At 52.6% G+C, this 13,431-nt stretch overlaps 3 protein-coding genes across 3 annotated transcripts; all 3 read left to right on the forward strand.

Annotated features, from left to right (window-relative positions):
- Positions 1 to 4,321: 4,321 nt before the first annotated feature.
- On the forward strand, positions 4,322 to 6,730 carry N0V96_000610 (uncharacterized protein; the record flags this gene model as incomplete). Its single annotated transcript, XM_053197690.2, has 3 exons — positions 4,322 to 4,498; positions 4,734 to 5,008; positions 5,065 to 6,730. 3 exons carry the CDS (start codon positions 4,322 to 4,324, stop codon positions 6,728 to 6,730), a joined length of 2,118 nt encoding a protein of 705 aa, XP_053044913.1.
- A 2,969-nt stretch (positions 6,731 to 9,699) lies between these two features.
- On the forward strand, positions 9,700 to 10,608 carry N0V96_000611 (uncharacterized protein; the record flags this gene model as incomplete). Its single annotated transcript, XM_053197689.1, has 1 exon — positions 9,700 to 10,608. The coding sequence occupies one exon, from the start codon at positions 9,700 to 9,702 to the stop codon at positions 10,606 to 10,608; it is 909 nt and encodes a 302-aa protein (XP_053044912.1).
- Positions 10,609 to 11,790: 1,182 nt separating this feature from the next.
- rrg1 (Protein-lysine N-methyltransferase rrg1) lies at positions 11,791 to 12,940 on the forward strand (the record flags this gene model as incomplete). Its single annotated transcript, XM_053197688.2, has 3 exons — positions 11,791 to 12,079; positions 12,141 to 12,592; positions 12,644 to 12,940. 3 exons carry the CDS (start codon positions 11,791 to 11,793, stop codon positions 12,938 to 12,940), a joined length of 1,038 nt encoding a protein of 345 aa, XP_053044911.1.
- Positions 12,941 to 13,431: the final 491 nt, after the last annotated feature.

Here is a 13,431-nt window from a genome sequence, read left to right on the forward strand (position 1 = left end):
CCTGACAACCATACCTACCACAGTAGAACGTCTGGACAGCACATGGGCTTCCCCTCATCACACCTAGCCGCTGCATCTCAATGGCTGCTACGAACACAACCGCATCCCGCCATGACACCGAAGACGGCCCAGGTTAATCTGGATGAACATGGCTGAAGTCGAATAGGTCGGCTTGGTCGGAATTCCCTTACTTCTCTTCTCCCGGTCGTTGAACCATCAAGAACCGTTCAGCCGGCAGCGATCGCGCCGGCCAATTTGGACGGATGCGGACAAGGCATGGGTGGTGCCAGTGGTATGGCCCTCTTCACATTCCATCTAGAAGGGAGGGTGTTCCCACTCAGGCACAAGCACCAGTTGCAGCGCGGTCGACGTTGCGCGCAACGAATTCTATCGGTCACCAGCTGTTGGCCACGTTCCAGCCGCAAGAGGTCGAGCGAAGGAGAATACTGCCCCGGCGAAGCCAGCCAGCGGCACCACCATTGGCGGACAGGGTTTCAGCCCGCCTTACCTTACCATGCCATGCCAGCGAAGCAGAACAAGATGCAGAGAAGCCTTCTGGATACCCAGTCATGCCAGTCTGGCGTCGTCTTCCTGACTCGCCCATTTCCTGTAGTCAATTCTTACTTCTGACCGCCATGGAACAGCACGGTAACTGCTCAAAAGGCATATCCTGCGCTCAAAACTTCAAACCCATCCGACGGCTTCTTCCCCGGGACGTCGAGACCAGTAACCGTTGCCAATGGAATTCATCAAGCGAGCGACATTTGCCTCTACTCAAGGCCCGACAGGGGGGGGGAGGGTGCACTAGCCGCTACTAGCCCAGAGCGCTCACCATCACCATTGTCGCAACATGGAACCTGTGTATCCATCAAGTAAGGACAGGCCGCGTTCTGCAGTTGAGGTACAGGCTGGGTACTCAGCCCACCGAGGAGGAACTGCAGGGCAGCAGCACCACAACAGGACGAGACAGGAGACCATCTTTCACCCAAGGATAGCGCCGAATGGTAGCACGGGAGTGGATCGGTTTCGTCCCTACAAAAACAATTTACGGCGTTGTCAACCGTGGAGGCAAGTCACTCGACCAAAAGCACCAAGTTCGTCGTTCTGATTTCCAGTCACCGCGGGTGATGTATGAGCATGATGGTGTGGACTTTTTCGTCGCAATATCCAGCATTACCCGTTCGCGGACGCAAGTATATCCGTACCTTTCCAAAGGGGATGAGATGTCTTGCAGACAGATGCAGCAGCGCAAGGGCGATGGTCGGCGGCGGACCGAAAGTTGAGGTAGTGAACATGTAACAATATTACAGTTGAGACGGCGAGAGCTACGTTCGGGTGGCAGATCCACTAGCTACGGTCGAGCTGGGACTGGGCTGGACCGGACAAAGCGGTTTTGCCCTTGATTGCCCGCCAATCCAGTCCTTGTTAAGGTTCGCGGCCGTGTGTCAAGTTTGGACGGATTGTCCTTCGTTCAAACAATTTGAAGCCGAAGCAATACGTCGGGCTGTTATGATTGCAGAGAATAACTCGACGGGAGATGTGGTACCCACCTCCGGTCCCGAACAAGCGGACGGCTGCATCGCTGTTTCTTTTCCCTTCAGAAGAGAAACATGAAGCAAAGATATCGACGAGCAAGACAAGAACGGCATGGGCTGCTGGAAGCTATGGGACAAAAGCAAGCCACCACAGACGAGGTTTGCCACATGCTGCCTGCTCCCGTTTCCGTTTCCCGTTGAGCAGCCACCAGCGAGTGCCCCTTGGTTTTCTTCTCATCAATTCTATCATAACAGCAAAATGAAAGCGATGGAGTCATGGAGACAGAAGGAGAGGAAGAACAAGGGATAGCGACTGGGAATATGGAACTTTTCGCAAGAGTGGGAACAAGACGGAGAGGTGAGTGAGTCGACGGGCCCAATCACCGAATGACAGGGGAACGAACTATGGGATTCGAAAGGGAAAAGTCAAGGCCAAAAATATCCATGGAGATACCACCTCCCTACTCGGTGACAGCACTGACAAAAGTCAAGCCATCCTTTTCCGGTACGATGCGGACGAGAGGATGGTCCGGTTGCCTACTGTGCAGCGGATTTTCTGGTTGTTCGTCTCACCATTTGGGCTGATTGGATTATGTTTTACAGTTTCTTTTCATCTATTACGGTTTCTTCATGTCCTTTGCTCAAGTTGTCAATGTCATCCTGTCAAAGTGGAAGTGGGTGGGCCTGGACCCCGTGACTCGGAGAACAAGCATACCTTAGTAATTGGATGGTTAGGGATACGGATAGACAATAGACTATTCGTAAAGAGGGAGGAGGCAGGTAAAAAAGAGGCTCAGAGGGATACGGTGAAGGTTAAATGGATTATGGAACGAGGTGAGGGACCGCCCGCTATCGGATGCTATGCCGGGCTGGGCCCCCGGCCGGAAGTTGTCGTGTAAACCTCGCCCATGCCCAATGCTTTTCGAAATTCCCCATAGGTTATCACACAGTACGCGCGGGTCGGATTGGGTAACTTGGAGGAGTCTGGCGAATTATTGCCCACCTCGTCCTGACTACTCGCACTATCGCGCGCAAGTGGTGCTTTTGCCTCTGTGTTGTCTCGCGGCCACCGTTCGAATGTCTTCACCCTTTGGCTTCCTTCTGCCCCCATGTGGCACCATGGCTGCGTGACTGTGAGTGGTCCTGACTGGTCCAGTGCCAACGTACGAAGTACCGCGTACAATCACATCTCATTCTCATACGAAGCAGGACGCCAAGCACCGTCTTACGCAGTCGACTGTCTTACTCCATCAGGCCTCACCTCGGTCTTCCATTCTAAGTTTCCCCTCTGGTTTCCCCCTCCAGAGCTGGCTGAGGTGGGCTGGGCCGACATCAAGCGTCCATGTCTTTGGCGGTAAATGCGCAGAACAGAACAGAAACTGAACAGTACGACGACGCAGGGCAGCACAGACTCAATGATTTGGGGTTACGTCTTTTTCCTTGACCCTGCCACTTTCTACTTTTTTTTTTCTCATCTTGTCTGGCTCACTCTGCATCTCGATATGTGTTGCTTTCCTAAGATGAAGGCCTTCAGTCATCATGGCACGAATACTGCATACTGACTGGACTGGAGTGGTCGCCTTGGTTTTCTGACTTTCTGGAAGGATACTGCGTACACCTCAAGCCTCAAGGTACAGCAACACCGACGGTCTCCTTGGTTGATTTCGCACACCCCGACCACCCCTGTCGCTTCGGCCAAAAAGGTCAGAGGTACAAGAAGTACAGGCACCAGGCGTCCGCCAGAGTGACCAGACCCCCGGCCACGGTCGCTGGTTCAGCCAGTCAGAGCATCCGCTTGCCCTTGGGATCGTACCCATTGTGGGTCACCTTCTTCCTCTTCTGCTCAGTCACTCCCTCCCCCGTCCTCTCCCTCCTTCGCTCTGGAGACTGAGCCGATGAACTCAGCAAAGTACACGCCAAGTACCCGTTATTGGCCAGGCGTGACACCCTGTCTCGCATGGGGGTCGGTACACGTACAGGTACATGTTGCCGTACAAAGCCACAGCGGTCGCTACAGTAAACTCCGATGGCTCCAGCGGTCTCTAGTGGTCTCTTCAGCGAGCTTCCAGTTCAACCCACCATCGTTTCGAAAGTACCGCTTCTTGTATCTGCACTAATTACTACCGGTGGGTGGCCCTGCTGCGGTCCGGCCTGCCTGGGCTCTCTCTCTCCCACTCCTCAGTCCCTCTGCTCACTCCAAGTCCCACGCCCACGGCCCATTTGTCTTTTGGCTGGGGACCTGGGCTGGGCTGACTGGCTGTGCAGCCTGTGCTTCCTTTCCGCTACTCTCCTCTTGTCCCCGATCTCGACTTCCTTCCCTTCAACCCTCACCTTCACCTCTTCCTCACCCTGTTGTCTACAAGGCTTCTCTCTCGCTTGCTTACCTACTGCGGTGAATCATTCTTTATATTCTTCTTCAGACGAAAAGGAGGCAAACCTCGAGCCTCAAACCCCAACCCAACGCCCCGTCCTCGTCCATTCACTTCTCTCGAAGCCGGAAGAACCCACATTCAACCTCGCCATGGCAATGTGACGTCCTGCCGACCCGCCCCATAATCCGCCTGCGAGAATAATAGACGCAACTCAACCACCAAAACTCAACAACCGCCTCCTTTTGTCCCCCGATACCCCGACTCGACATTCGACTCTACACTTGTTCAACTCTTCGCTCTATTTGAAGTATTTGCTTGCAAGGCGAAAGCTGAGCCGGAGCATGCGAGGTGCAACCGACCGTCAACACAGCCGATTCGCGTGATCCGAGAGAGCGAGAGAGATATAGAACCAAGATGCCTTCTTCACTCAAGGTTCCGGAATCCGGCCTCATTCTTGAGAGCTCGGCCGCCTCGGGAAATCCTGTACCACCACAGGCTTTCTGCATCAACCTTTCTGACCATGTACTCGAGGACATGATCAAGTGTGTACAGGGTGGTGAGGACCTCCAATTGTCCTTGGGGAGCAGCCCGGTAAGTCCTACGCAACGCTCTTCTTTGCCCGTTTCCTTGAGCCCCCCTCGAACAATTCATTTGTCCTCCCGACGGGAAGAACTGGCACTTGTACCTGTATGCAAGGCGGGAAAAAGAGCATTGCACCGCTGCCCGTCTGGGACATCTGCTGCTGTCCGATGTCTACACAAACGAATCCCGCCCGCTAGCGGAAGCGCCGTTCGTTGACATATGCTAATGCTTCCTCGCTACCAAGACATTGCTTTACGGCTCCAGTTCCCACACCCTCTCTCCCATCTCCGCGACATTCTCACACGACCTCTTCCTCACGAAACCATTCGAATCGACGAAACGAGCTACACGACTACCACAAACATCCTCACTATGGAAGAAGCTACCCGGCTCCGAGGCTCCCAAGAAGGGCGAGCAGGCCAAGGCCAAGGGTGCACCTTCAACCTCGTCATCCGGGATGGACTCAGATATAGAGAATCTGCAGAACTCCATCGCAGCGGCGACGGCATCGAAGAAGCAGTATGTTGACAGCGGCTGGGTCATGGTGATCATGACACAACTAACAAAGGCAATAGATCAAAGGTCATGGATAGGCCGCTGCCGGGCACCAACAAGAAGGCCACGGGAAAGACAGCCAAGTCCAAGTTGCTGTCGAGCATGGCGTCATACGGCAATGGTGGCGGCAAGTCGTCGCCCTCAGGGTCACCGGCTCTGGTAGCCGTCAGCTCACCGTCGATAAATCCTGTATACGCTTCTTCGCAACAGATCGTCGAGAAGTCCAAGGAGCAAAGATCTATGATTGTACACGAACTAGCGGTGCAGGAGCGGCCGGCCGACTACCTGGAGAGCCTATGGGAAGGCAAAGACGAAGATTTCAAGCCTGCCCTGGAGAAGGTGGCCCAGTTCGAGCCGGACACGCAGATGTGGGCACTGAGAAAGAACTACTGGAGAGAGTTGGACGTGTGGAAGTACGAATATGATACCCAAGATACCCGACAGAAAGCGATCGACAACGCAATCCGTCAATTCGATAAGATGCGGCTGGCAACAACGGAAACTGAGTGGCAGAAGCTCTTGCCGCGGGAAGAGCGAGGAAAGGGCAAGATCCTCAGTAAGTTGCAGGCAAATATCGCCAAGGCCTCCGCCGCACCGCCTCCCAAGATCAAGGTCAGCGACGCAACAAGCGACAACGGCGACGAAGACGTCCTCAAGATGAAAGGCGGCGAGACAATGTCACGGTCATCATCGAATCCGTTACCGCCAAAACCGAAGAAGGCTGCCGACTCTCAGGTGAAGCGTCTCTTATCTACGAATAAGAAGCCCGCGACGCCCAAGGCTGCGCCGACGAAAGCAAAGGAGAAAGCAGCCCCAGCTAGCAAGAACGGCCGGGTTCTCTCTGCAGAGTTTGTCACCAACTCAGACTCGGATTCAGAGTCTTCGGAGGACAAGCCGATGGCGAGCATTGTGGCTTCCAAGCCCAGACCAGCGCCTGCAGCTGCACCTGCCCCCAAGAGAAGGGTCGAACATGCACTCCCGCCAAAGCCGAAGATTGCCGTGCCCAAGGCAAAAGCTAGGCCAGTTGAAAAGCCTGTAGAGCGGACGGTGGAGAGATCAATTGAGAGGCCCAAGGAAAAGTCGCCTCAACCTCCACGAGAGACTGTCAAGGCGGCCAAACCACAGCCTCCCAAGCGACAGAGGGAAGAGGAGGCAGACGACAGTAGCTCAAGTTCTGGCGCCCCATTGGCCAAGCGTGCTAAGCCCAAGGCGCCCATCAAGGCGCCCGTCAGCCTCAAGCAACGGCCTGCAGAAGTCTCACATGCATCATCCCGCAACTCATCTGGCGTCTCTCTCAAGAGCAAAAATACATCACCGGCCAAGTCGTCGCCTTTGGCTTCGTCACCGCCAACGAATGCGTCGGATCTTGAACACTCAGCACCACCCAAGAAGCGCAAGGCTATGGAATCTTCCGACTCCAACGAGAGCGCCCGGACCAAGCAAGCCCCTAAGCGTCAGCGCGGGCTCAGCCCCGACCTGGTCAGCAAAGCCGCGCGTTTCAAGGTGTTCTATGAAAAGTATGAGGCTCTGCACTGGGAGATTGCAGACATGCGCAACCCACCTGAGGACAAGATGGCGGATCTCCTCGACATGCGTCAGCGATTGAAAACTCTCAAGATTGAGATTTACAAGGAATGCCCGCCCCCAAACAGCGTCCCCAGCAGCGCTCCCATCGCGGTCGCTTAGGGAGGGACCAAGACGGACAATTGCAAACTGCTTGAACGGCCGCTTGCCAAGAGCAATGTATCGACGAAGAAGATGGCGAAAGAAGCCCCAGCCAAGAAGGCGAAGGCGCAGAAACGTGTTTTGGGATTTCTTTGGAAAAAGCGATAATTCTTCAGGACATCTCAAGAGAGTCCTCGACTGGACGGCCACTTGACAGCATCAGCAACAGCGAAATGATTTTCTCACCTTTTTTTTTCTTTTCTTTTCACTTGGGCTGGGATTGCATCACAGGGGACGGAACGGGCATTGGCGACCAGCATATAGGATTGCATGGACTCTGGAAAACCCCCCCAACTAACTGGTAAACCGTGGATGCGGGCCAGGAATTCTTCCTCTTGGAGATACTCACTTTCTTGTCTTCTTCATTTTGATTGATACCAGGTGGTAGTCAGCTACACAAAACAGAACAGTATCCAAATGAAAGTCATTTGAACGATTAAATTGCCTGACTCTGACTGATTGATTTGAATTGAAACAGCTGGGCCTGGCGATATCCCAACTTGAGTCGACAACAATCATGATGCTGCGTATCCTTACGAATGCTGAGAGACAAGGCGGCGTTTGTTCATGCACAGGGTATCAACGTCATGACGGACCCCCCCCCGCCCTCCTGGCTGCAGACTGCAAATCCTTGGCTGTTTGTTCTGTCGAAAACGGCCGTGCGCCTCCTCCTTCATCTCTCCTCCAATTGTTTTTAATTTTTTGGCTACCTCGATACGGGGCCAGGTACAGATACCTTTTGGGCACACGATGATTGCCAGGCCATGATCGAGATACAGTCGAGGAGGAATTGATCGCCCCCCTCCCATTTGGAGTCCCCGTTTGATCAACTTTCCCTGATCTGACCTGCTTTTGCTTGTATCGTGACATGAAGTACTTGTGCTTTCCCATCCGTTGTTCCGCAGGACCAGCGGGAGGGTTGCTTGGAAGGAGGGAGGTTGCGTACTCCACTAGAGCTCCCCGCAATTCATTACTGCGTAAAATGGGTATTGGGAAATTTGTTCTCGGGGGTGGGTAGGTGGGCAAAGCAAGAAAGAAGAAGAAGATACAAGATATGTCAGCGGAAGATGGATTGTTCTAGTATTTCTGCTTGTTTTCTTTTTTTGTTTTTTGTTTTTGAAATCAGGGTAAGAGGAAGGCAAGCGAGCGCTTTGGCGGCGGAGGGCCGTGACTTTTTGGTAGAGATTGCTGTTGCCTTTCCTTACGTGAGCATCAATATTCCCCATCGCTTCAACCCTCTAGAAAACACTCAAGTTTCTCCCGGGTAGGAGAACCTGTCAATACGCAACGGACGGGGTTTACGGGTTCTCAAGCCTCAATGCCACAAAATTTTGATTCAGACCTTGCTGAAGATGGGTGTGGGGAGGGGATCTTGCACATACATCCTCATGTCTCTCGATTTTGTCATCTTTTTTTCTTTCTTTCCTTCTTCTTTACCCGCTATCCAGATCTAGTCTTCCCTGCAGGCAAACAAGCAAAGTAGATGACAGATTGACTTTGGCCCACAAAGAGGTTAGTAGAAGATGAATCTATCTGCAAGGCACCTATGCAAACTTTTTTTGGTTTGCTTGCCCACCTACATCCTGTGATCCTGTCCTGCAGCAGCCACGGCCCCAATGAAGAAAGTGAAAACCTTTGGGAAAAAGCAAACCAACATCCGAAATGTACGCCACCATAGACATGAGTGGCTCTTTCCCCAAAGGAAGACGTTATCCGAGGTTTCTGTCCAGCAAAGAGAAGAAAAAGCTTGAATGGGGGGTGGGGGGTATTTTCTCTGTGATCCTCCGATGTGTTGGCAGATGAATCGCGAACTTTGCTTTCCTATCCGTATCTACCTTACTTACCTTACAAATCCATTTCTAGTGTACTCCGTAATAGCGGGGTGGACCGGAAGGTGTGGGAGGTGGAGGAAGGAGTCCCGGGTTTGCCAAGCTAGACCGACCAAGCTCCAGCCTCCAGAACCCCACACCTACGCCGGCTCCCGGCCCGCCCGCCGTTGGTTTTTATTTAGCCTTTCCCGGGGTCGGGGGAGGGGGGGTCTGTTTTGTTTGTTTGGAAGGTGTGGCGGTTGCCACCAGTGTCCGATGTTGCAATGTCACGAAAACTTTACTTGGGATATCCCACGTCATCCCCGTTGGCTATGCCGCTGCCGATGATATGCAATGCTCAAGCAAAGAAGGTAGATTTGTTGGGTAAGGTGGTCTATTGAAAGGGTAAGATAGGAAATCATGAAGGGTTAGGTGCGAATATGGAAGAGGCGATAATGATTTCTCGTATTGTTATATAAGTCGGCTCCAGCAAGACGGGTTTGTCCGTTTGTGAAGGAAAACGTCTTATCTTCTGCGTGATATGCGCTCAAGACAAAGCTGATTGTAGAGTCTCGACAAGAGCAAGATGCGCAAATCTCCCTAAGACAGATTTCCAAGAGGCTAGTTTTGCGTACCTTCTTCCTTCTTTGGGGGTGAGGTACTCTCAGGATGGAATAGCAAGTAGACAGATAATGACTCAGTACCTGAGCCATTTCAACAAAAAGAAGAGCAAACATGCAGTATTGCCCAAACAAAGACGAGTGAGAACTTACAAGATGAAGGAATGGCGCAGAGAGCGGTCTGTCTCTGTGTCTATTGCAGTGCCAAGCTGCAGAAAATCGACGTGCGGACTCCCGCTCCTTGACAGTTCCTTTCACATGATGGAAGTTCCAAGACGTGGTCATCAAGTCTGAGAAGACTTAGAGTCGTTCGCAGGACGGCAAGACGCCTTCAGCCATTCAAATATGACAGATGCCTGCTCCCAGATCACAGCTCCGAGCTAGAGACTCTTCAACCTCTGTAGCATCGAAAGGAAGCAATCTTAAGCTCCCTTTAGCTAACCAACATCACCAACCGGTTTGTCACAACGTACAACACTAGGTTCATCACTCCTTTGGGGCAATGTCTCGCAATCTGTACGATCCTCCTTTCCACTACAGTCCACGGAGGCCTTACCCAGCGCGATACGCGCCGCTGCCCTCGCCGCTTGAGATTGAGGCATATCTCGCGCCGTACTACTACGTGCGACCGCCGCACGAACGGGCATCCTCACCGACCGTGAGCCCCTTATCGAGCGGCCGACACCGGGAGAATACCGAGGCCAGGGAACGCGGGGACCGCCCAGGCGAAGCAAGCGAAGACGAGATTGAGCGCGTTCAGAAAGCCGTGGGACGCCTTTCGCTCGTTCAACAGGCTCCGCGAGACCCAGAAGCCTCTGCCCGCAGCCGCCAGTATCGCCTTATCCAGATCAGGTTATTGCTAGTTCAAGTCCATGACCAGCTTGAAATTGCACACGAGGTCTACGAAGCTGCGTTCAAAAAGTTCCTGGGGCAGGTGGAGAAAAACAAGGAGTCCAGCCCAGAGACGCGGAATCATATCTGGGTCGACATGCTGTCGAAAGACGCAGAGAAAGGCAAGAAGGCGGCGTACATGGAAAGATCACCACTACCGCTTAACTTCGATACGGCAATGGCGCAGGTAGAGACATGTTTGCAATCACTTGAAGGTGCTCAGATGAAGAACTCGCCGCTAGCCTCCGGCTTTGACGACAGATCACCAGACGCCGAGGGCCACTTCAAGGTGGTCATTGACGCTGTCAAGGAAGTAGTCGACCTGGCCGCAAAAGCCCCAGAAGATAATCTCGTTTGCGAAGATCTGGTGGCGCGCCTCGACAGAGCTCGGAGTCTGGCCGATACCACTTCCAATATTTGGAAAGCCGTGCTGCATAAGTTGCCGGCTAGAAGCTCGGGAACCACAAAGTCCAATGATCCAAGTTGGAACGGCAATGGCGAAGAACAGCCCGCATCTTAGAGCCTGTCGTGACCGATACGGTGGGCAATGGTCAAATTCTAATGGGTCGTCGATCACTTCTTGCTGAAATTGTACTGTACTGACTGACGTGGAAGATGGCGATTGGTGTTTGCGATATCTGTCGGTCAAGGTTGGAGTTGAGGCGAAGTAAGGGAGATATAGACTACAATGTTAGGGGGCATATTGTTCGTTAGTAGTATCCTTAGTCCACAAAGCCGAAATCACAGAAAAAGAGATGTATCTTACCTGAGAAGAAAAAAAGGTGAAGCACCGTCCTCAACAGAATGATCGGAATTGAATTGTCAAGAGCCTGGTCAGCCGAAGCCAGCCAGGATCCAGACGCTGCGTATCGCACTCAAGTGCTCTGCACAATCTTTTCGCAACGGCTCTCCCATAGGGACACCGAGTCCAGAGCTCATCTTTCCCCTCTTCCCAGAGGAAATCAGGGTATACATGAGAACGGCCCGGGCCCTGCTTTTCTGATGCCAATTGCAGACGTGAAGTCACGCCAGACCCTCGCGGGCAGACCCGTCATCCCGCACTAGGCAGGCGACATTGGGTGAGTGGTGTGAAGAAGTTACTCCGAATTTCTCATATGCCAGCTTGGTAGAATGAGAGACTTCCGCTAGCGCGTACATCTCTCCGTTTGTAGCATAGAAACGCAGCGTTGAAGAGGACGGTGCTTGAAGAAGGGAAAAAAGAAGAGGAGTCAGACTCTGCGCGGAAATTGGCGCTTTATATATGAATTTTTTGTGACGTGGGGTTGCAAGGGTCTTTGGCGGCAGCCTTGCAAATGAGGCTAACCAATCAGCGAGCTGGATTGGCAGGTACCTCCGGAAGGAAAGACCCCTCGAAGCAACCCCCCACCTGCCAGATCTGGACTCCACGTTTTATGGGTCCCGAAGCTTCACGATAAGAATCCTTATCGGCGTGCCGCTACGGTTCCTGCGTGAGGTCCCTTCCATGGTTTTGTATTGGCGATGGGGTCTTTGGTCAGGTCCAGACCGCCGCACAAAATTTCCGTGACGCTGAGGCACATGTCCCCTTTCTCATTTTGTCGTCGACTACGCACCTTTTCTTCTGGCCAACATTATTTCTTAATTTTCTTCTCCTTTAACGCGATTTCTACTAGATTCAGGTGATCGTAGTATACGATTGCACGTAGATTCTTAATCCGCAACCATGATACTCGAACCGAAAGACTTCCCGCAAATGTGGCAAAAGCCGTCAAGTGATGACTTACTCAGCACACTGAAGCAACTGGAACTTAGCCCTCCGGTATGGAGTCACAAGCGCAGGCGATCCGATATCATTCATGAGCAAGAGGCCACGGCATATTTTCGACGCGAAGTAACGATGTACCTGTCGTCCATTATCAAGAGTGGTCTCTCCTGGATCGAGGACGATGACAAGAAGGAGGAAGTATGGTCAGAGGCTAGCCGCAGGATGACGGAACGATGTGGAAGAACAGGTATGTGTTGAAGATGGCTCCTGCTTTTCCTGAACTGCGCAGCCTCTGATGCCGAATGTAGCCATGGGCGAGATTATCCGGCGATGGCCCTTCAGAGAAGAGGACCTCACGCCAACATTTGAGCTCATCATCCGGGAGCCGCCCCTGACCGGCGACTCACTTGGTCTTAAGACTTGGGGCTCTTCTTACGTTCTTGCCAAGCACTTGCCATCTATCGGTTCGACAGCTCTCTTCCGGCTTTTTGACGAATCTCTGGGCGAGCCGCGGCCATCAGTCTTAGAGTTAGGTTCTGGCACAGGCCTACTTGGACTTGCGGCGGCAGCTTTGTGGAAGGCCCATGTGATTCTGAGCGACTTGCCAGACATCATGTCGAATCTCTGCCATAACGTCGAGGCCAACCGTACAACGGTGGAGAAGCTGGGAGGTTCATTGAACGCTGGTGCGCTTACTTGGGGTGGCTCAGGGGATGATGAAGTTGACCAGGACCTCTTTGGAAAAAGAAACCAATTCAAGGTACCTGGCCATTGAAAGTTGCTACATAGAGACTGCTAATCTGGCCCATAGGTTGTCCTCGCTGCTGATCCCCTTTACGACGACTGTCATCCAGGGCTTCTAGCAGGTGCTTTCTCTGAGCAGCTATCAACCACAGACGAGGCCCGCGCAGTTGTAATGGTCCCACTACGAGACGAAACCACCAAAAAGCTTCTCAAGGCTTTCCGAGATGCTATGGGAAGCCAAGAAAACCCTCTACTATGTATCGAGGAAGGAACACTCGATGGCCAGGATGACTGGGGTGAGGACAAGGAGGGCACCGACGTGACTTGTTGGTGGGGAATCTTTGCACGCAAGCAGCAAGCTTGAATATTACAGGAGCAATCGGTGAAATGATGGAGCTTGGAGACTACTTAAGACATTAATTAGATGAAAGACGATGGCATAGGCGCGCGCCCGCAAATTAGATCTAGATCTAGACAAAACAGAATTCGATGATAGATGACTCGGATGCCTTGACATACGATAGTCAGGTGTAGCCAACTTCACCGTCCGTCCCAACGTATTGCCCTGCCGAGTGTCCAGCTCATGACGAGAGGCACCTTCCCCCGGGAGAACCTCCTTCCACCTTCCGTGTAAATCTGCAGCTCTGAATCACTGCCTTTTAAAGAATCCCCCGTCGTTCCCTCCTGCCTCGAGAAAAACCGTGTATCACTTCCTGCGGTCCTTTCTCCTCGCTTCCTCACTTCCAAACTTCTTCACTTTTTCACTTCACATTAACCTTCTTCCTCTTCTCACATACTGTCCCAAACAAATCAACCCAAACCATCCTATCCACAGACACACGACCTCTCGGTATG

Source organism: Colletotrichum fioriniae (assembly GCF_027942845.1).
Source record: "Colletotrichum fioriniae strain IMI 355084 chromosome Unknown scaffold_1, whole genome shotgun sequence".
In the NCBI taxonomy this organism is placed as follows: Eukaryota; Fungi; Ascomycota; class Sordariomycetes; order Glomerellales; family Glomerellaceae; genus Colletotrichum; species Colletotrichum fioriniae.